The 23,756-nt window shown below is 34.4% G+C and overlaps 1 protein-coding gene and 2 pseudogenes across 3 annotated transcripts; 1 reads left to right on the forward strand and 2 right to left on the reverse strand.

Moving 5' to 3' along the window:
• Positions 1-4,761: 4,761 nt before the first annotated feature.
• LOC107606522 (UPF0481 protein At3g47200-like) lies at positions 4,762-10,474 on the reverse strand. 2 transcript variants are annotated; one of them, XM_016308576.3, is made up of 3 exons: positions 10,403-10,474; positions 10,218-10,281; positions 4,762-6,264 (listed from the first exon to the last, which is right to left on the reverse strand). In XM_016308576.3, the coding sequence occupies exon 3, from the start codon at positions 6,262-6,264 to the stop codon at positions 4,987-4,989; it is 1,278 nt and encodes a 425-aa protein (XP_016164062.1). In that variant the 5' UTR covers positions 10,218-10,281; positions 10,403-10,474; the 3' UTR covers positions 4,762-4,986. The 2 variants fall into 2 exon arrangements, with proteins under 2 accessions (XP_016164062.1, XP_088350054.1); XM_088493928.1 differs by having other exon boundaries at positions 4,762-6,292; positions 10,403-10,421.
• Positions 10,475-11,500: 1,026 nt separating this feature from the next.
• LOC107608802 (UPF0481 protein At3g47200-like) lies at positions 11,501-13,392 on the reverse strand (annotated as a pseudogene). Its single transcript, XR_015892257.1, has 3 exons — positions 13,338-13,392; positions 13,173-13,222; positions 11,501-12,881 (listed from the first exon to the last, which is right to left on the reverse strand). The product of XR_015892257.1 is annotated as a UPF0481 protein At3g47200-like (transcript).
• Positions 13,393-21,304: 7,912 nt separating this feature from the next.
• Positions 21,305-21,901, forward strand: LOC107606521 (putative CCR4-associated factor 1 homolog 11 pseudogene; annotated as a pseudogene).
• Positions 21,902-23,756: the final 1,855 nt, after the last annotated feature.

Here is a 23,756-nt window from a genome sequence, read left to right on the forward strand (position 1 = left end):
GAGAGAGGGGAGAGAGAGAGAGGAGGGAGAGGGGAGAGAGAGAAAGAGAGGAAAAAAGGAAAAGAGAGAGATAGGGGAGAGAAGGGAGGAGAGAGAGAGAGAGAGAGAGAGGGAGAGAGGAGAGGAGATAAAGAGAAAAATGAGTGAGAGGGAAAGGGGAGAGAAATAGGAGGAAAAGAAGAGAGATAAGGGAAGAGAGAATAGAGAGAGAAGAGGAAGAGAGAGAGAGAGATGAGGGGGAGAGTGAAAAGGAGAGGATAAAGAGGAGAAGGAGAAAGAGAAAAATGAGAGAGAGAGAAGGGAGAGAAAGGAAAAAGAGAGATAGGAGGAGAGAGAAAAGGGAGAGAGAGAGAGAAAAGAGAAAGAAGGGAGGGAGAGAGAAAGAGAGAGAAAGGGGGAGAGAGAGAGGGGGAAGGGGGAGAGGGAGAGAGAGAAAGAGTAAGTAATTTGATTTTGAAATTAGGTTTTGATTTTAATTTGGTTTTAGTTTTGATTAACCTGTTAAAAATCGATTTTTTTAACTTTGGTTTTAGTTAACCAATTTTAAAAAATATGGATATAATTTTTAAAATTATTTTATTAAATTGGTTAAGATTATAATTTTTTAACCAATTAACCACAATTTAGTTATTTTTATGAACACCCCTACCACCGTGTATGAAAAGGTAGTTAAGGTATGAGAAACTCTCAAGCTCTCGCAATAGAGTTTGATGATACAACTTGTGGGGTACCCACTGCTCAATCTTTCAACATGTCTGAAACGGAAGTCGACCATGACATTAATAGTTCAGATTTAGAGTTTAAGGTATTTATTTTTTGGTTTCCTCTTCATTTCTACCTTTTAATAGCAACTTAATTTTCATGGAGCGCTGCACTCCTTAATTTCTCGGGAGAGCATGAGCATTCATCCCTAAAATTATGATGCCCTTCTATTTGTCATAGGCAATTATAAAACATTAACCTTTTTATCTTTGTATTATTGATGTTAATCCAAATCTGAATCCTTTTTCAATATCCATGAAGCAACTTTCTTTGTACTTTGTATCTAAGATTTTTATTTGACAAAGCAGGTTCATGATGAAGTGATATTGGAAGGGCCAAGTGAATCAGCTGAGGTAGCAAAGGCCATAGTTGTAGAATGCATGGCCAAACCCTTCCATGGAAAAAACATTCTAAAAGTGGACCTCTCCGTTGATGCCAAGTGTGCTCAAAACTGGTACTCTGCCAAATAGAACATTCCATTATACAGCATGAAGTCCATGGCTCTATTTGGTAAATAAGTCATTTTGTTTGAAAGGCAAAAATAATGCCTCAAATAGTATTATTATTTTCCTTCTTTGATTTCTATAGAGGTTTGGGGTTGTTTCAAGTGTTATGTTATGGTGATGCCAAAGCATAACTGTCACAGCCTAAAACGAGCCATGACCGGCGCTCAGGAAAATAATCCCTAGCAAACCTAACCGACTCAAAGATAAATTCAATAAGAAAATTACAAATATTTTAAAATAACTTTACAATTTCTAAAATGAATAATTACATGTTTTTAACAAAAGGTAAAATAAATAAATATGAATGGATCCTGCCTGTGACATATGGAGCATATACATCTAGGACTCGACAAAAATAGATACTCATTGTAGATCGTGACTCTTGATTAGAAAGTCTCACATGGTCAAGTATTTGTTCCTGAAAAATATTTTTAGAAAAAGGGATGAGTTTTGCAATTCAGTGACTAGACAATACATCTATAATCCACATGAGACCATATAAACATTATTATCAAAGTAATTTGAATTAGAAAATAGCAGTTGATAATAATAAGTGAATCAATAAGGGAGTTCTCATACAAAAATCAAATCAAAAGTCCACACCTGAACGGCTCCACCTCTATGGGTAGCCCTTTCCTCTTGTGTGTCCTAACAGAATAACAGATCTAACGTGTGGCCTACACGTTAGGCTAGCAACACCCCTGCTAGCTGGAGTCTGAGTTAGATGCATCTAAGTTAACGTCATAACCGCCGTTAACTACGGTTTTCTAATACGAGCCTCCCAAACCAATTCCAAACATATAATTTTAAATACAACAAATCTTTGATCTTTTAAATATATAAGGTATCGAATAAAATCAAATCAGATAATATTTTCTCATCCAAATCATATTCAATCCTATTTCTCAATCTTAAAGCATTTCAAACATATTTCATAATTCCAAAATAAGTGAGTACCAACAAAATTTCAATGCTTCAAAAATACATATTCGAGTAGAATCAAATGCTTTAAAATAATATAAAACTTCTTCAAACATACATATAGTCTCATAAAAATATATAGTCTCATGTGCATATTAGAATGCATATTAGAATGAGCTTAACAATGATAAATATATAGTTCTAATAACTCAATTAGTAAAACCAATTTAAAATCCTTTGATAATAATCTTTGTAAGTATAACTAAATTCAAAGCACCGTATATAAAAAAAAATATTTATAGACGTAAAGCCAAACAATTATAAATGTAAAGCCTACTCACAACTTGGTCCTAAGGGACCGAAGAAACCGAACCCAAAATGCCGAATTAAAAGCTGAGAAAGGTTGGAATAGAATGGAACGACAGAACACAGAGTTTGGACCGAGCCAGTGGCAGCAACTTCAATTCAAACAGCACCAACGACTACGTCTCGAATGTCATCTCGACAACAACAGCAGCATCGCTACCACTTCTAGCCCGTAACAAACAGCAGCAAAAGCAAATCAATCAAGAAAGATGGCACGAAAATAGAGCGACACAGTAAGGTAGATTAAAGTGGAACAGGAATAAGAAGAGATGTCAAGTACAAGCAGAATGGGGTTTGTTTTACCAAGGGAAAGGTATAGCAGTGGTGGCTCTTGGCGGCGACGACTCCGGCAGCAACTTTCATGGCCCTAGAGACTCCGGCAATCAATGGAAAACCAAAACTAGAAGCAGAACAGAACAATCCTTCTCCGGTGACCTCCTCCACCTGCAACGGAGGCAACCCCAATGTCGGTGGAGAAACAGAAGGCTGGCTCTGTGTCACGGTGGTGGAAGGCGGCAGCACTTTGGCGACGAGCTCCAGCAGAGCTCCCCTTTCTCCCTCCCATTCGCGTCCTCCTTCTCTGCCCTAGTTGGCAACGATGATGACCTCAACCAGGGCGGCGACAGTCTCAATCAACTGCAGTGGGCGGCGACGGGCACAGCGACGATGACAAGACTCCCTCCTCCCTCTTCTACGTCACGCACTTTCCTCTTTCTCTGTGGAAGGCCTGTGATCTCACTCTCATCTCTCTCGCGCATCTATTCTTTTCTCTGCGATGGCAACAGTAGCGCCCACCCCTGCTGGCATCGTCTCTTCTTTTCCCTTTCTTCTTCTTCCTTTCTTCTTCAATCGCTCCTCTTTTGATTTCTGTTCTCCTCCCTTTCTCCCGTTCTTTCTCTTATTTGTGGGTGTATGTGTTATAACATTAGGGATTTTTGGATTAAGGTTAAAGTGGGAAAAAGAGGGATAAGGGTAGTCTAGAAATTTTGATAAAATATGAGGGTAAGGTAGTAATAAAAAATACTTGGGGCATTACAATAACACATTTAACTTCCAAGATGGAAGCAAAAGGCCAAAAACAATGGTCTCGGCATTTGACTGCTTTAGTTGGCAGTTTTTTTTTTTTTTCACTATTTTGAATCACACCTAATTGTCATGCCTTGCATCATGAAGCAGTATAGCCATTTTGCATGATGCAAGCATTATGTGATGTATATAAAATTGGTGAAAAATTAAAAAGTTTCTATTATTCTGTTTCTCTTAATTAGGGATGAGATTTGCAAACTTTTAAGATTTATTTCGTTGCCTGTGCATAATTTTGTGTTTCATTTATTTAGATTTTTGTAGACAAAATATTTAATCTAAATTAAAGATACTTAGGAATTATAGATTAACTTATAAATTTTATATAAAAATATTTTAAATTTTTAGATCATGGTGGATGTTCAGTTAATACTTATTTGTCAATGTTTAAATAACATCCTCTATTTGGTAATATCCACTTAATAATATTACCTTCTCGTTTAGTTGTATGAATGTTAGTATTTTTTTTCCTTGTTACTTTTCTAAGTTTGATTCAAGACTTAGTCTATGGACATTTTTTATGGTACAATTGAAATTGAAAAGCATTCCTAGCTGTATTTAAGATAAAACATGATGTTTGAATGAGTTAATATTTAATTTGGTCTCTGAATTTATACATGAACTTCAATTTAGTTTTTGAAATTTCAATTGTTTTTATTTAATCTTTAAATTTTATAAACGTGACTCACATTTAGTCATTAGAAAAATTTTCGACACACAAATGTTAATGGAGTTTTGACATGGACAGACAAATATCACGCTAGAACTTGTAAAATGATATTGTTTTGGTTTTGGCGTTCAAATAGCCTAAAAACGATGTTGGATCATTTGTTTTGGACGAAAAAATTTCAATAAATACTACTCATGATGTTTTTTAGCTATTTGAATGCCAAAACAAAAATGACGATGCTTTACAGAGTCTAATGTGACATTCAGCTTTATGTGTTGAAAATTATCTCAAAATAGACTAACATGAGTCATGTTTACAAAATTTGTAGACTAAATAAAAATAATAAAAATTTCAAGAACTAAATTAAGATTGATATGCAAATTTAGAGAGCCAATTGATTTTGAATACTAACTTCGTAATAAAGACGTGTAAATAACTTATAGAATACAACAATAATAAAACAAAAATCACATTCAAACCTGATACAATTACAGAAAAGGGAGCTACCATATGAAGTGGTCTTCAATAAATACATTATACATGGGTTATGGTTATCAATGTTGATAACAAACATTTCAATAACTTTAAAATACAAATAATATTAAATCTGCCACACCATATTGAACATTAACATAATCATCCAACACAACACAACACAATACAAACATTAATATAGTACTAGAGTACAACTTGAAGGATCGAAAATACTGTCTGAACAAGAGTGAGAATAAGCAGAAAAATTCCAGCAATGGAAGCTACCGTCTTCCACGGAGTGTTGCAGTAGTCGCGCTTCAAAGTTGCTACTTTTCTGTTCCAAGGCTTCTCACAGAAATCATTCAAGCCTTTAAGAATACAAGAATATTTCACATTAAAATTTCGAGTCACAATGTTCACTGTAAGACCATTGAACATTTTAGCCACTGCATTGCTATCACCTAACCAATTCTCAATTATTCCATTCTTAATCAACAAATCCACATCTTCGTCTGTGTTGATAAGAAAATCAATGACAGCGATATAGTCAGTAAGGTAGGATTTGTAGATACAGTGACATTGCTCGAAAGCTAACAAATTTCTCAAAACAACTTCGGTAGAGTCCACCACTCTGATGAATGGAATTCTAAGAGTATGATCAGAAAGTTGCAAGTCTAGTAAGCAGTTACTAGTTTTCTTTACCTCAAACTTCACTCCTGCTTCCCTCAGCTGAGTTGCAGTATAGAGGTGCGTTAGATGCGCTTCTCTTGAGCATTCAGAGATTGATAAGTCAGAAGATAATAACAGAAGCTTTCTTGTTAGGTCTGTGAAATGAGCTATTCTACCAACATTGGTTAAGGATAGCTCGTCCCTATTACCAGAAATGATAACACGAGGAAGGATATAACGAGTGAGAGTTAACAGTGAAGGATTTGAGGTAGAAGGAAAAGCTAGATTGTAAAGCTTTTCAAGAACAAAGAAAGGGACTTGATTCTCAAGCATCAGCAAATCATGTTTCAAATAGGGCCATAACCAAGGTGACAGAACAAAGACATCATGACTTGACCACTGCTTGAAATGGAACTTGAGTAAAATCTCTAATATGAAGCAGCAGTCCACCAATATTACCATAACATGTTCTTCCTCACTAAGCTTGATGTCATCTGAGTAGCAACCACGAACCTTTGGCTCCACTTCTTGCACGCAACTCACAAAACTTTCCAAGTTCTTCGTCTCGCTTCTTTCAATGAATTCTTTGAAATATATTGTTTTCTGGCCCTCCATCTTTTGCAAGTTTGGATCCCTATGATGAAAAGGACCAATTGAAACAACCTTTGGAGTGTATGCATCTTCTTTGACCTTGCGAATCTCATGAGGCACCCTATAGATGCAGCATTCCTCCGTAAAGAGAGGCAATGCCTTCTCCATCTTTGCTTTAATCTTCTTTATTATTGCAGCGTCACCAGGATTCGGATTTGCCATCTATAGTATGTGAACGAACCGTGTCAATCTATTATTTATTATCAATGATTCTTAAGATGTCACGTCCTTTAGAAATTTGCCATATCTAACATCAAATTTATTTATTTATTTATTTTTTAACAATATACAACATCATCTATCTACATATTTAAAGAATAATATTTACATATAATTAACCAAAAATATTATTTACACATAAAAAAAATTTACTAAATCAGTTATCATATATTTAATGTTTTTTAATTTATTTTTAATATATATTTTATATTTCAGTAAATATTCTATACAGACTGATTTAGTGGCTAGTTTTTAATGTGTATGTAGTATTGTTGATAATTAACTTATTACCAAACTCTTAATTTCTCATGTTAATTAAATTATATATATATATATTGAAAACATATCATAAAAGATTTAATTTATATCAAAATTTTAAATTTAATATATTTTATGTCTTATTTTGTTTTTCTTTCGAATATTTTTAATTTCTAATCAATTTTCATATTATTATATTGCAACTAACTATGTGTAGAATAAAGTTTATAATTATAATTAGTTCCTAACTTCCTATATATAAAAATGCATGTCCTATATAGTTATATGATGAATTGATATAATTCAAATAGATAATAAATCATTTTAATTTATTCAAAAAACACTTCGCCATATATAAAGAACGGTTCCGCTACGTTATCAACAGTATATCTGCCAACTTCTGCCAACTCTTATTTATAATTGTGTTTCATGGAAGTGTGTTTGTGGATGTATCTAATAAAAATGTCTTTTTTATAGTTGTGTTTAATAGAAGTGTCTTTATAGATATATTTTCTGGATGTGTCTCTTTATATATGTATTTAAAATATATTAATTATTAGACACATCCACGAACACACTTCTATGAAATACAATTATAAATAAGAGTTGGCAGAAGTTGGCAGATATGCTGTTGGTAACGTAGACTTTTCCTATAAAGAAATACCTATAGTTGTCAAATTCGGACAAAACTAGCCAATTCGAATTCCAAAACTGATTCAGTACAAATTTAAGACTATTTAATTTCTCTCTTAAAATATTCTATCCCAAATTATCTCTTAAACTATAATATTAGGATAATCATTCACACACCTAACGAATTGAACATCCGGTCATTGTAAACTATCCATAAATAAACCGAATGAAAAAGAATCATTATATAATCATATACATATCTATTGAATTGAACATCCGATATATCTATTGTTGACATTGTTTATGTAAAATCCCTACACTGCCCTTATTCCCTTTCTTTTTCCAAACCAAACCCTAACCCTCTTCTAACAAACTCACTCACCTCTCACTGTCGCACACACACTCCCCTCACACCATCTTCCTCACAGCACACACCCACGAGCTGAGAAAAGGAAAAAAAAAGGAAGATGGAGATCGAGAGAGCGAAAGAGAAGAGGAGAGAAGGAAGAAGAGGAGGGAGAGGGCTATTGCACCGGCGTCGCGCCTCACCGTAGTCCAACTTGCCGTCGCGCCGCCACCGCAACCGTCTCGCCCAGCCGCGTTCAGTTTGCTGTCGTGCCGCCTTGCCGTCGTCGCCGTTGGAGGGAGACCTTGTCGTTGCAGCGGAAAGCGTAGAGACGAAGAGAGGGTGAGAGAGCTACAAGATGGAGGGAAGGAAGGTGGCAGTCGTGAGAGGAGGTGACGATGGAGGCTTCTGCTGTTGCTGTCGCTGGAGCTCACCGCTGGTGCACTTGAAGCTACTTCATCCCCTAACTTGCTCCACCGTGGTTGACCCCTGGCCTCCCTGTTTTCGTCGGAGTTACTGATGCCACTGCTGGAGGAGAGGATCTAATGCCACTGCTGTTTTGCTTCACCAGCGTAGCTCTTATTGTTGCCAGAAAACATGCTACAACTTCCAAACTTGCCGGCAACACTGTCTTGCCACTGTTTTGGTCTAGTTTCTTCCCTTGATCTGTTCCAATTTCACCTTATCTCTGCCGCCATTTCGTTTCTCTGTCTTGCTCTTATTCTGATTTATTTTTTGCCTCTATTCTGTTTTGGATTTTCAGAACTATATTTGTATTTGTCTTTCATTCAATTTGAATCTACTGCCTTTGGCTGGTGTCGTGGCCATTGTTGCTATCGTAAGAATTGAAGTTGCTGCATTGTCTCAGTTCAAGTTCCGCGCTCTTTCGTACCCTTTTAATTTGGCACTCGAGTTCGGCCTCTTCGGTCCCTTAGGACCATGTTGTGAGTAGGCTTTACATTTATAATTGTTTGATTGTGCATTTATAATTATTTTGATATATATCTATTATGATCTTTGAATTATACTCACTATATTTGTCTAGAACGGTTTTAAATTGATTAGAATAATTGATTTATTAAAATTGAATAATTCATTTTTATGAAGTTTATACTTTCGAAACTATACATGAGATCATATATATTTTTGATGAAGTTTTGCATTATTTTAAATTGTTTGATCTTATCTGAATATCTGTTTTTTTAGACCATATATATTTTTGATAAAGTTTTGCATTATTCTAAAATGTTTGAGTTTACTTGAATATCTGTTTTTGAAACATTAAAGTATTTGTTGGTATTTACTTAGTTTAAAGATTATGAAATATATTTGAAATGTGTTTTGATTGAAAAAGTATGATTGGAAAGGATTCTGATGAGAAAGTATAATATGATTTGATTTGATTCGATACCTTATATATTTGAAAGATCAAAGATTTGTTGTATTTGAAATTATATGTTTTGAATTGGTTTGGGAGGCTCGTATTAGAAAATCGAAGTTAACGGCGGTTATGACGTTAACTTAGATGCATCTAACTCAGACTCCAGCTAGCAGGGGTGTTGCTAGTCTAACGTGTAGGCCACACGTTAGATCTGTTATTCTGTTAGGACACACGAGAGGAAAGGGCTACCCTTAGAGGTGGAGCCGCCCAAGTGTGGATTATTTGATTTGATTTTTGTATGAGAACTCCCTTATTGATTCACATATTCGTATAAATTATTATTTTCTAACTAAAATTATTTTTATGATAATGTTTATATGGTCTCATGTGGATTATAGATGTATTGTCTAGTTACTGAGTTGCAAAACTCATTCTATTTTCTAAAAATATTTTTTTCAGGAACAAATACTTGAATAAGTGAGCCTTCTATTCAAGAGTAATGATCTGTAATTGGTACTTCATTTTTGTTGAGTTCTTAGACGTCATATGCTCTATATGTCACAGGCAGGATCCATCCATATTTACTTATTTTACCTTTTATTAAAAATATGTAATTATTCATTTTAGAAATTGTAAATTTATTTTAAAATATTTGTAATTTTCTTATTTAAATTATATTTGAGTCTGATAGGCTTGCTATGGAACTGTTTCCTTGAGCGCCGGTCATAGTTCATTTTCGGCCATGACAATTTAATATTCTCATTGTCTCTTTATACTTTTCCTTATTTAAAAGATTATGTATAAAAATCTATAATATTAATATTTCGCATGTGGTGCGAGTCTAAATCTAATGGTAAATAATGCTCATTTTTTCTGTCTTAAATCAAGTAAATAGATGTTAAATTATGTGTATGTTGTTTCTTTCCTCTTCAATTAGCCCTTATTTATTTTTAGAAAATGTTATTTGTACACTAAAATTAGTCACTAAAATCAACTATCAATATATTTGTATATAAATATATGTATAATTTAATTTATTTTTAATGTGTATTTATATTCTAGCATATATTTTATACTAGTGACGAATTTTGGTATAACCTTTTATTTTTACATTCTTATGGGGGAAACCTTCATCTTTGTCCTTATGATTATTTATTTCTTTACCTTTATAAACTACTACAATATTATTAGTTAATGCTAGCTAGTAGAAAAGACAAAAAGATATTTTTTAGAAGATAATATAATACAATATAATATAATATAGTAAGACAAACTCACCTTGCGGCCTTTCTATTTATATGTATAAGAGTCTTGCCTGCCTTTGACTCAGTGCCCTACAGCCCTACACAACACAGCAACAATTGAACTTTCTGTCAGAAATCATTATTTTATGTGGTTTGAATAATAAGCACTTCCAATCAAAACAAGACATTGTATGACATGGGAGGAATAGGAAAGACAACCTTACTGAAACAAGTGTTAGATGACAACAATTCCAAATAAATGGCAATAGATATAGTGATGAAGCTGGGAAAAGAAGCTGATCTTGGCTACATAACAAAGGTAAAGTATATCACTTTTTCTTTTTGGATGCTGCTTTATATTTATTTTTTTCATGCTCAAAGGCAAGTATCACCGAGATTATGAAATAAGAAACACATTTATACAAGATTGGCATTTTTTTTTTGTATTGCGTTACAAGATTGATGGCTGAGATTTTACGACTAGAATCTAAGTTTTAATACCAAATAAAAAAAAAAAAGAGTTTTTGTATTATTATTTATTTATTTTAAAGTGTTTCTACATTTCAACTTCTATCTTTGCACCATATTCTTTATTTCAAGGTTCTAAGAAGGCTCCACTAGTTTCCAAAGTAACTCCTCATTGGAGGAAAATTTTATTCAAGTAAAATTCTTATACTCAAGAAATTCAGCAACATAGCAAGTAGTAAATAAAACCAATAATATAATTATCTTCTCTTAAAATTATTTGTATCTCTTCCAGATATGCTAATCTCTATTACCCTATGTTATGTTGGTTAGTATTTCTTTTTAATCACTTTTGCTAGTTTGTATGATTTCTAGCTTTTAATTGGTACCTTGAGGAAAATCATGGCTATATATATGACATTGAGTCTTTGTCGGATGATGATCCTTATTGATTAGCCAAAAGTTTACTCTACAAATGCACATACATTAAATCATTAATCTTTATCTTACGAATGAAATTTAAAAGCATCCCTCGCTCTTTTAAGATACAAGACATGATGTTTGAATACTAATTTCAGAATAAAAGGAAAAGTATAGGTAGACAATAAAAATATTAAATAATGTGAACAATAGATATATTATATGTTCATTTCACTAGGTGTACGGATGGTTATTTTAATAGTAAGATTTAGATGAGTAATTTGGAGATGTAGTGTGTTTTTATTTGATTGGTGGTTGCTCATGATGTTCAAGATGGTCATTATTTACCTAGCACTCTCCCGAAATAAAAACGTGTAAATAATGCAAAGAAAACAACAATAACAAAAGATCATATTCAAATTTAGAGGTCTTCAATAAATAATAATTACAAACATTTTAGTTCTTCCAAAATACAAACATATCAAGTCTACCATATTATAATCATCCAGTCACAACACAAACATTAATCTAGCACTAGTATCTAGTGTACCACTTGAAGGATAGAAAATACTGTCTGAATAACAGTGAGAATAAGCAGAAAAATTCCAGCAATTGAAGCCACTGTCTTCCATGAAGTGTTGCAGTAGTCGCGCCTCAAAGTTGCAACTTTTTTGTTGCAAGGGTGGCCACAGAAAGCATTCAACTCTTTGAAAATACGGATATATTGCACATTAAAATCTGGATTTATAACATGAAGTGCAAGACCATTGAACATTTCAGCCACTGCATTGCTATCACCTAACCAATTCTCAATGATTCCTTTCTTAATCAACAAATCTACATCTTTTTCTGTGTTGATAAGGAAATCCAAGGCTGTTATATAGTCAGCAGGTAAGATTCCTTCATACAGTGGCATTGCTCAAAAGCTATCAAATTTCTCAAAATAGCTTCAGTAAAGGGTGTCACTCTAATAGATGGGACTCTCAAACAATGACCTGAAAGTTCCAAATCTAGCATGCATTGGCTATTTTTGTTTACCTTAAACTTCACTCCTGCTTCACTCAACTCAGTGGCACTATAAATGTGGGGGAACTCTGCTTCTCTTAAGCATCCAGAGAAGCCAGAGGATGCTAATAGAAACTTTCTTGATAGATCTATGAAATGAGCTATTCCAGTATCGTTGGATAATAGCCTAAGAACATCACCGGAAATGATACTATCAGGAAGGATGATACTATAAGGAACAATATAACGAAGAGCGAGTGTTAGTAATGGAGGAGAATCAAGAGCTAGGTTATAAAGCTTCTCAAGAACAAAGAAAGGAACTTGATTCTCAAGCAACAACAAATCATATGCTACAGGATCCCTTAAATTTCGTGGCAGAACAATGGCATCACCTCGTCTCCACCCATGATAGCGCTTAAGTAAAAGTTCTAATATGAAGCAGCAATCCACCAATATCACCATAACATGTTCTTCCTCAGTAAGCTTGATGTTATCTGAGTAACAAGCACGAACCGTTGGTTCGAGCTCTTGCACACAACTAACAAAACTTTCCAAGTTGTTTGTCATAGATCTTTCAATGAACTGTCTACAAAATATTCTTTTTGGCTCCTCCATGTTTAGCAAATATTGATCCCCATGGTGAAAAGGACCAATTGAAACAACCTTTGGAGTGTATGCATCTTCATTTGATTTGCGAATCTCATGGGACACCCTGTAGATGCAACATTTCTCTGTAAATCGAGGTTGTGCTGCCTCCAACATTGCTTTAATCTTGATTGCAACATTAGGATTCGGATTTGCCATCTAGCTGTATAAATAGTATACAAAGGAAACATGTTGATTATAATTAGGTGAAAACTCAAGCGAAGTCGACTTCACGTGAAGTTGATATCAGTCAAATCATCTAATGACTCTCAAGTATCAACTTTTAGGTAAAGTCGACTGCACCTGAGTTTCCACCTAATTATAATCAACATGTTTCCTTATGATTATTTATTTATTTACCTTTATAACTATTACTATGTTATTAATTAATGCTAGTTAAAAAGACAAAAAGATATATTTTGGAAGATAATATAATATAGTAAGACAAACTCACATTGCAGCCTTTTAATATATACGAGTGTTGACTGGCTTTGACTCAGTGCCCTACAACAACGGTTGAACTTTTTGTCAGAAATCATTATTTTATGCGGTTTGAATGAAAAACACTTCCAATCAAAACAAGACATTGCATGGCATGGGAGGAATAGGAAAAGACAACCTTACAAAAAAAGAAGCAGTGTTATGTGATGACAACAATTCCAAATAAATGGCATGTGCATATTCAAGATGAGATAGATATAGTGATGAGTCTGGGAAAAGAAGCTGATCTTAGCTGCATAACAAAGGCAAGTATATATCACTTTTTTTTTTCTTTTTGGATGCTGCTATATATTTATGTTTTTCATGCTCAAAGGCAAGTATCACCCGAGATTATGAAGAAACACATGTATACAAGATTGACATTTTAATACCCCCAAAAAAAAGAGTTTGTGTATTATTATTTACAAGTATTTTTTTTTCATAATAATATCACAAAATTATAAATTTTTTAAAATAAATTGTATTTTATTATTTAATTTTTATTATAAAATTTTAAAAATTAATAATATCTAATGTTTTATAATAAATATTAAAAACTTAATTAAATGAGAGAAAACGAAGAATAAGAGATTTTTATTCTGCTTTAGTGTCTTTTATACAGTAAATATTTTATGGGTTAGTATTTTTTTTGGTTAGAAATACTTTTCGAATAGACACCTTCCAGTCAAGATATCAAAAAAAAAAAAAAAATAGGTGTTATAGTGGTAAAATAATGACATTTGAATATTGGTAATTGTTTAAATAGGTGTTATAGTGGTAAAAAAAACTAATATATGTATGCTTTCTTTCCTCTTCAATCGGTCTTTGTTTATTTTCATATTCACATATGGAAAATAACTTAATGTATGTCTTGGTGATTATTTATGTCTTTATCTTTATAACTAATTCTATATCAGTGAATGTAGCAGAAAGGTCAAAAAGAAAATTTTGGAAGATAATACAATAAGACACACTCACCTTTCAGCCTTTGTGTATTTGAAAAGTGAAACGATATGAGAGTGTCGCCTTTGACTTAGTAGTGAAGTACCCTATACAACAACACAACACAAAAGTTTTGGAAGCATCACAAGTGATTGTGTGGCATGGTGAATACGACACACAAGCTTATAGAAAACATGAGATAGATATATAGCTGAGATGGGGAAAAGAAGCTGATCTTAGCTGCAAAACAAAGACAAGTATATGATCCCTTTATTTTTTCTTGGATGCTCAAAGGCAAGTATCACTGAGATTATGAATTAAGAAACATATTTGTACAAGGCTTAGCCTTAAAGTATACTACAGTATCACTAGTGATTGACACATTATAATTTACTACTGCTAGCTTTTCCTTTTGGCATTACAAGAGTGTGGTTGAGATTTAATGAGTAAAAGCTAAATTTTAATATAAACAAAATGAGTTTGTGTATTATTAACTTTGCTACTTTTAGTACTTTACTTGGCTCACCATTGTTTTGTGAAAAAGAATAGCAAGCAAGTAATGCAGAAGAAAATTGTTTAGTTTTAGTTCATTTCACAAAGTATTCAAATACACAATAGAAAGATATTAGAGGATGTATATATTTACGTGTAATCCAATTAGATTGTGTTATATTCCAGCCAGCAAGTTAGTTAGAATAAAACCAGATTTGGTAGTTTTTGTTAGACCATTCAGCTAAGACCAACTATATAAACCTGATAACCAAGATTATCAGTTTAAGCTTTTCATTCCTCTGGTCATTACTTGTAACACAAGAATAGATTGTGAACCTTTGCGCGTCACTTTGATTGGTTTCGTCATTGAAGGTGGTTACTTGTATAGGAAGCTTCCAAATCAAGGCTGCTGAAACAGCAGCAGCATCATTCTTTTCTTCCTTCGTCCGTTCTTGATTCACATATTCTCATCTCTTCTTTTCTTTTTTCTCAAGCTCGTGCAATAGATTTTGATGATACTACCTGTGGGATACCCACTGCTCTATCATGATGTTTTTAAAGCTAAATTTTTTGATATTCTGGAAAGTTAGTATCATGATAACTGCTAATAAAGATGTTTACAGAAAGCATTCTCAGCATTAAAAGTTTCATGGATAATGTTCTCCTCAAGACAATTGAACAATTTATCCCCTGCTTTGCTATCACCTAAACAATTGATTTGGGAGCATTATTGTTTCAAAGCTACAAATGTTCCCGAAGCAGGTAAAGATCGTAATGTTTCAAAGCTTAAGATAGAACATGATGTTTGAATACTAATTTCAGAATAAAGATGTGTAAATAATGTATAGAAACCAGAAAGCAACAATAAAAAAATATCACATTCAAACTTGATACACAATTACAGAAAAGGCAGTTGCCTTATGCAGTGGTCTTCAATAATTACATAATAAAGTGGCCACATGTTCATAATAAACACTTCAATTCTTCCAATTACAAGGATATCAAACATTAATCTAGTATTAGTGTACTCCTTGGAGAATAGAAAATACTGTCTGAATAACAGTGAGAACAAGCAGAAAAATTCCAGCAATAGAAACTACTGTCTTGCATGGAGTGTTGCAATAAGTCGCAACTTTTTTGTTCCAAGGGCGTGCACAAAAAGCATTCAACCTTTGAAAAATCTGGATACATAATGTTCACTCCAAGACCATTGAACATTTTGGCCACTGCATTACTATCACCTAACCAATTCTCAATTATTCCATTCTTAATAAGCAAATCTACATCTTTGTCTGTGTTAATAAGAAAATCTAACACAGCAATATAGTCAGCAAAGTAGGATTCATTGATACAGTGACATTGCTCGAAAGCTAACAAATTTCTCAAAACAACCTCAGTAATATCTTCCACTCTAAAGAATGGGATTCTCAAAGTATGACCAGAAAGTTGCAAGTCTAGTAAGCATTGACTAGCTTTCTTTACCTCAAACTTTACTCCTGCTTCCTTCAACTCAGTTGCACTATAAATTTGCAACTTTCTAAGTTGTTTGTCTCGGATCTTTCAATAAATTGTTTGCAATTATGGTCCTATATTAATTTTTTTGAGGGACTAAAACCAAAACACCCTATTTAAATCCTTTTAGATTAGTTTGTATATAGTCTCCACTCAACTTAAAGTCCTATTAACACCGATAAACAATACGAAAGACCCATGAGCAAAACAAGATTAGTTAATTACTTAATCTTTTCAATAGTAGTTATTCGGGCAGAGCATATAACACAAACCTTAAAAATAGACCTGCAATGGTAATCCTGGTCAAACTAATGTCATTTTCTCCCTCCGAAAGACTTGCCTGCAAGGAAAATATATAAACAATTAATTGTTCCCCAAGGGATGCCAGAAAAACTATGGCACATCAAAGGACCAATAGACATGGCAACTTGCCAATGCAGAATGTTTGATTTCTCAATTAAGTATGTGTTTATAATTAAGTGATGTGTTGCAGATTTATTTTATATATTTTTTTTTCAAAGTAAAAGTATATATATTCCCCTATAAATCATACATATCTTTGACAGAGGACGTAGGTAAACACTAAAGACTAAAGACCAAAACGCACCCTTTAATCTATCTTCACATTTGGTTCTTTGAATTGATTATCAAATTTTAGTTTTCAATATTAACTAGTAGAAAGCAGCACCTAAACAACAACGTCCACACCTGCATGAAAGGTTCTTTGCTCCCTCTCCGGGTTCCAGTTTGAAGCACAAACAGAAACTCCTTTTCTTACTCATACCCCAATCTGCCCAAGCCTCAAAGCATTCCTTAGACGAACCCGCCCAAAGAAAAAGTACTGCACCGTTTCCAGTCACCCATACACAGCACACAATTTACATTCCTTTGTTCTATCTTTTTCTCAGTTTCTAATAATTTAACAGAGTTGGTTTCCAGGAAGAGCATGACAACCATATATACAAGAATGGCGAGGGTCGATGATGAACGAGAACGACTTCAACAACCACCGAGAGTTTTTCTGATGCCACTGCCCATGGTCGTTGGTTTTCCGCCTTTTTATTGTGCTGCTCAGCCAAGATTTATGGAGCGACTGCGAGCCTAGTCCCAATAGTTCGGTTGTGATCAGGCAAGTGTGGGCTGCCAACACTGATTCCGAGTTCCAAATCATAAGCAGCCTGATTAACAAATATCGATTTGTCTCCATGGACACTGAATTCCCGGATTAGTCATCCTGCCCCGCAACAAGAACTACCGGAGTCTTGTTCCAGAGGAAACTTACCAAGTCATGAAGGCCAATGTTGACGAACTCAAAATCATCCAGTTTGGACTCACTCTCTTAATAGTTTTGTTTGGCCAAATAACAATTTTAAATTCTAATAAATTCGAGACAATTTTTAAGCAATTGCAGAAAATTAGGAGAACACTAAGGAGAACAATATGCTTTGTTATGGGACGAGTTAATGACATAAAGGCAAATAAACTTAAAAAGTGATAATTGAATAGAAATTAACATAAAAATAAGAACAATTAGAATATTATTAACAGAAGAAATTAAAACATACATCAGTGTGACAAATATGAGTAAGCCAAACTTTGACTGAAGCTAGAAATCAAGCGTACGGATTTCACAGTTTCATCACACTAAGATGAATTAAAAAAGAAAGTAGTTGGCTCGAGTTTGTTTGAGAAACATTGGTAAAGAAAATTGTCGAAAGAATAATATAGTTCTTAGCAAAAGAGTTGAATCCAACACGTTGATCCCTACGTGGCCTTCTTCCACTTTCTGCTTCTTCCATTGATAACAGTTTCAGAGCTTTGTACTAAAACTTTTGGTGCACTTTATTATTCGTTCTTCCCCTTTGAAGATCGTGTTCCTTCTCCTCTCTTCAGTTGACCACTTTTCCATCAAAGCCTTCCAAGTAATTTCAAAGCTCTCACTGAATCTCCTTGCAACTCTATGAATCTGATCCCTTTGAGGGTACATGAATCCATAAGAAAACAAAAGCCTCATATCCTTTGCAAATTCATCAGGCCCTGAATACACGAATTTGTGCAGCTTTGACTCTATATCCTCAAACCCTATTGGCTTCAACAACACGCTCTCACATTTGTTACCAAGAATTCCTAACTTCTTGGGATCCAGAGTCTTATTGAAAGCCCAGCCATCTCTTCCAACCATGAAGCGCTTCAAGATCACCCAACACTGCATCTTTTGATAACGATCCATTCTCTGCTCATTCAGAACAACCTTCATCTCCTCTTCCTTCTTCGAACCGGTTCTTGGGATTCTTGAACATGCATTGTGATGTTCTTCCTCTTCCTTCTTTGTGTTCTTCGAGTCAAGCATCTTAGAACCGGTTCTTGGAATTCTTGAACATGCATTGTGGTGTTCTTGCACATAAAATTTTGTGGAAACAGAAACTTCAGAAGTTGCCAACTTTCTTCTATTTCTGCCTCCACGAGAATCAGCACCATCATTGTCCTTCTTTTGTTTGCACGGTGCATCAGTTGACAAGGTTCTAGAACCTTTTGCATGGCTCTTTCCCACTACATTACACGAGAATTCAGTAGTGCTGCAATGCTGATCTTTCTTCCTCTTCTCGCCGCATGAATCAGAAGCCATATATTCTGGTCCACGCTTTTCAGTATCAGCATCATCCTTTACTCTGCACTCTTCAGATGACACTGTTCTTGAACGCGGCAAACGAAGCTTAATGATGAGTCTCTTTCTTGGGGCAACCTCTGCCTCTGCCATTGAAAAGCTTGGTAAGAAGAAACGAACGTGGGGGTACAATCACTACTACAATGTGGTATAATATAGGACTAAAAGGGTTTGCTTTACCGTTACTGGTTTACTTACAAAACAAGGCAAAATAACATAGGAGACATTATGTACATTCTTTTGGACTTGTGGTAGTTCTTTTTTAATATGGTTTGTTTGAGTGAAATCCTATTTTTTCAAGTTATCTTTTTTTGAAAGAGTTATCTTCTTTTAAAAAATTTTATAAAGAAATAAAAATAATTTTATGTTTGAATATATTATATAAAAAGATTTTTTTTTGTTTATTAATTCTATTTAGGTATAATAATATAAAAATATTTTTTTGTTTATTTATTATGTAAAAATTATCTTTTTTTTAAGGAAAAAGATCTTTTAAAAAAGATATAAATTATAGCTTTTTGAGTTATACGAAATGATCTTTTGGATTAACTTAAATGAAAAGAATCACTTTTGTGTACACCTTTCTTTCATATAAAATAATAATAGAGGCATATTCAAATTAGTATAGAGTTGTTGCATCTGTTTTGTTTTCTCAAGCTCTCTTCTGCTGTTATTTGTTCTTCAAGCGATTGCATACGTCTATAGCTGTTTTCAGTTTCTTGGAAAGTTTGCCAATCGATGTATCTAAATATATACAATAATGTATTAAAAAAAGGTAGTATTTAACTACAAGTTCCATCTTGGCCGCATTTGAGGAGATTTATCTGGTATACTCTTTCCTCACTTTTTCTCCATTTAATTATAATAGAGTATATATGCATAAGAATCAAGAAAACCAAGAAACAGATCAAACAAATACTGTTAGTAGTTGATGAGCAAGTTATCTAGTTAGTTATCAGTTATTCTGTTGTGACTAGTCTTGGAGTTAGCAAGCTGACTCACCTTTCATTTAGCATAGCTTATATATGTTGGACTTGAGACAGATAATAATTCTGATTCATAATACAAACATATTTTTCCATTTTCTGCACAACTCATCCCTAATGTTTATGTTTGCTATGATTTCAACCACTCTCACCTAAACATTTGCAAAGTCGAATTATGGTGCTAAGTGCTATCATAGTAACACCATCATCATGGTTCTGACTTTGTTACTCCCTCTCTCCATGCCACTCTTATTCATTAAATTGGTGCCTTTCTGCTTATTTTTGTCATAATTGAGTTAAGACTGTTAATCCTTCTTATGCAGTTGTTAAGTGAGTCACCCTATTCAGCCTTGATTTCATTTCATATCTGAAACATCACTTATTTGAATGTCGTTGTTATTATTATGTATCTGAATTACGTCATTGTTTTCTATATCATTCTGTATTTGAATGGATTTATAGCCATGTATGCAACCCTTGCAAGCAGAGAATTCCAGAATCACTTTTATCTTGGAGTTCATTGAAGGAAAACTTAGTAGAATAATAAAGAATAATTCTATTCATAGATATTAGTTTAAACATGTTCATAAATGGAAAAGCTAGCAGTATTTACTAATGTGTCAATCACTAGTATTTAAGTGATGTGTTGCAGATTTATTTTATATATATTTTTTTCAAAGTAAAAATATATATATTCCCCTATAAATCATACATATCTTTGACACAGGACGTAGGTAAACACTAAAGACTAAAGACCAAAACGCACCCTTTAATCTATCTTCACATTTGGTTGTCTTTGAATTGATTATCAAATTTTAGTTTTCAATATTAACTAGTAGAAGGCAGCACCTAAACAACAACGTCCACACCTGCATGAAAGGTTCTTTGTTCCCTCTCCGGCTTCCAGTTTGAAGCACAACAGGAAACAGCTATATCAGGTTTCATTCTTTCTTCATCAAACATAACATTGTTGAAAATCATCTCATTCCTATCCTTCCACACAAACCACATCACCGCAAGAAACTCCTTTTCTTACTCATACCCCAATCTGCCCAAGCCTCAAAGCATTCCTTAGACGAACCCGCCCAAAGAAAAAGTACTGCACCGTTTCCAGTGACTTCCCTTGTTCTATCTTTTTCTTCAGTTTCTAATAATTATTTAACAGAGTTGCTTTGAGTATGACGACCATATATACAACAATGACGAGGGTCGATGATGAACGAGAACGACTTCAACAACCACCGAGAGCCATGGTTGTTGGTTTTCCGCCTTTTTATTGTGCTGCTCAGCCAAGGTTTGTGGAGCGACTGCCGCTACTAGAGCCTAATCCCAATAGTTCGGTTGTGATCAGGCAAAGTGTGGGCTGCCAACGCTGATTCCGAGTTCCAAATCATAAGCAGCCTAATTGACAAATATCGATTTGTCTCCATTGACACTGAATTCCCAATAGTCATCCTGTCCCGCAACAAGAACTACCGGAGTCTTGTTCCAGAGGAAACTTACCAAGTCATGAAGGCCAATGTTGACGCCCTCAAAATCATCCAGCTTGCACTCACTCTCTCCGATGAACACGGCAACCTCCCTGACCTAGGAACCAACAACAGAACTCACTACATCTGGCAGTTCAATTTCCGAGACTTCAATCTCATGCGTGACATCCACGCAAAGGACTCAGTGGCTGGAGTTTCTTCGGTGCATTTTGCGAAGTTGGCAGCAGCATCTGGGCTGCTGTTCAACAAAGCACTGACATGGGTCACTTTCCATGGTGCTTATGATATTGGATATTTGGTGAAGATTCTGACTTGGGGTGTTCTTCCGAAAAGCTTGGAGGAGTTCTTGGTGCTTGTAAAAGAGCTGTTTGGGGGAAATGCTTATGATGTGAAGCATGTGATGAGGTTCTGCAATGGCCTCTATGGCGGTTTGGAGAAGGTGGTTGACACACTTCACGTGGATCGAGTTGCTGGGAAGTGCCATCAGGCCGGGTCTGACAGCTTGCTCACCTGCCACACCTTTCACAAGATTAGAGAAACTTATTTTTTGGCTGATGAGGATGGGTTTAGAGAGTATGTTAATGTATTTTTTGGGTTAGAAATTGCAAAAGCTTAATACTCTTAAGTTGAAAGAAATGATCATACATTAGATTATTCATGTAACAACATTTTGTCTGTGAATTACAAAGTTGTATCAACTGATTATTTTTTGGATATGACAATTGTTTTATAACACTTCAATTACAAAGTGGCCTTTTTTCAGATATCAGTAACATATATTTGAATAGGCAGCACTGGTTTTTAGCAGTACGATGTGGGACATTCATGATTTGCTTTATTTTAATGTAGAGACTATGCTGATGCTTTTTACAAGAGATCCTTCTTCATTTGATTTGGGATTGTGTGCCATGCATTGTGAAATGGAAATACTAAATATAAGTGCAAGTTTAGAATCAGTTGAATATTTGTTTTATGGCTAATTCTATATATTTATGTGTTGGGTGTTCTAGATCTCTGGAGCAGTTCTTGTTGACTTAGGTAAGTTGGTTTTGGGAGGAGGAAGGAAGCCAAATCTTTGCAGTAGTGTGCTATCTGTGCCACTAATTGGTGTATTTGGTTGGGGGTAACTATATTAGATAGCAAACACGTGGACAAGAAAAGTTTGGGCAGAATTGGATATTTGTCCTCTATTTGGTGTGAAACTCATGATTTTTTAGAGGTTTTCCCCTGTCAGACATTTATAGAATCTGAAAACTCCACTTCACTAACAACCTGTTCTTTTCTCTGCTTTTGTTGTCTGTCTTAAAGATGTTCTGCTAATACATGTAATGCATAAAACAAATCTTTTGATATCTTCTTTCGTCCAAATCTCTTTGATCTGGTTGAAGCTTAATATTTGGGTCTACAAGAGTGTCACCCACCAATCCCAATTTTGTCCAAAATATCAAGAAACATATTTCTTCGAGAGATGACAACTTTGGTTTTTCTGCTCTATAATTTCCTGCATTTCCAGTATAATTCTATAACTGGGGAAGGGGTGATTACCCCAGCTCTTCTAGTTCTATTGTTTACTTTCTATCTCTTTTGGCCTTTATAATCATTACATGTAATGGCAATATTATGAATCCATGTAGGCAACTAGATTGATGGATTGACCAAAGGAAGCATGTTTTTAGAGCACCAACTCCAAACATTAGAAAGGCACACCATTTCTAATAGCATTTCAAGTATTTGGAGCAATTCCAATTATGAGTTAAATTCTAAACACCAAATAGGGTTTGAGCCAAAATAAATTAAGACATTAGAAATCTGTTTCCAAGCGGAAAGAATGAGTTGATGTTGAATCTGTTGAGTTCCACCAACATTGGATACTGATAACTCACCCTTATAATCACCAGGAAAGATTATTCTACCAGGAACTACATGATAAAGAGCGAGACTTAACAACAAAGGATGCCTGTCGTGGCTCCGACCAATGTAGGTAGAAGGAAAAACTAGATTTTAAAGCTTGTCAAGAACAAAGAATGGGACTTGATTCTCAAGCAACAACAAATCATATCGTATATAGACCCTTAACCGTGTTGGCAAAAGAATAGCATCGTCGCCACGTGTAAGCATGAAATGGTACCTGAGTAGAAACTCTAATATGAAGCAGCAGTCCACCAAGATCACCATAACATGTTCTTCCTTACTAAGCTTGATGTCATCTGAGTAACAACCACGAATCTTTGGCTCAAGCTCTTGCACGCAATTCACAAAACTTTCTAACTTGTTTGTCTCGGATCTTTCAATAAATTGTTTGCAATATAGTCTTTTATGGTCCTCCATCTTTAGCAATTTTTCATCTCCATGGTGAAAAGGACCAATTGAAACAATCTCTGGAGTGTATGCATCTTCTTTAAGCTTGTGGATGTTGTGGGGAACCCTGTAGATGCACATTCCTTTGTAAAGCGAGCTTGTCCCTTCTCCAA

This window comes from Arachis ipaensis, chromosome B7, assembly GCF_059453495.1.
Source record: "Arachis ipaensis isolate K30076 ecotype BB chromosome B7, ASM5945349v1, whole genome shotgun sequence".
NCBI lineage: Eukaryota > Viridiplantae > Streptophyta > Magnoliopsida > Fabales > Fabaceae > Arachis > Arachis ipaensis.

What these genes read in the sequence shown, in the direction of transcription:
- LOC107606522 (XM_016308576.3), bottom strand. Translation starts at nt 6,264, where the DNA reads ATGGCAAATCCGAATCCTGGTGACGCTGCAATAATAAAGAAGATTAAA.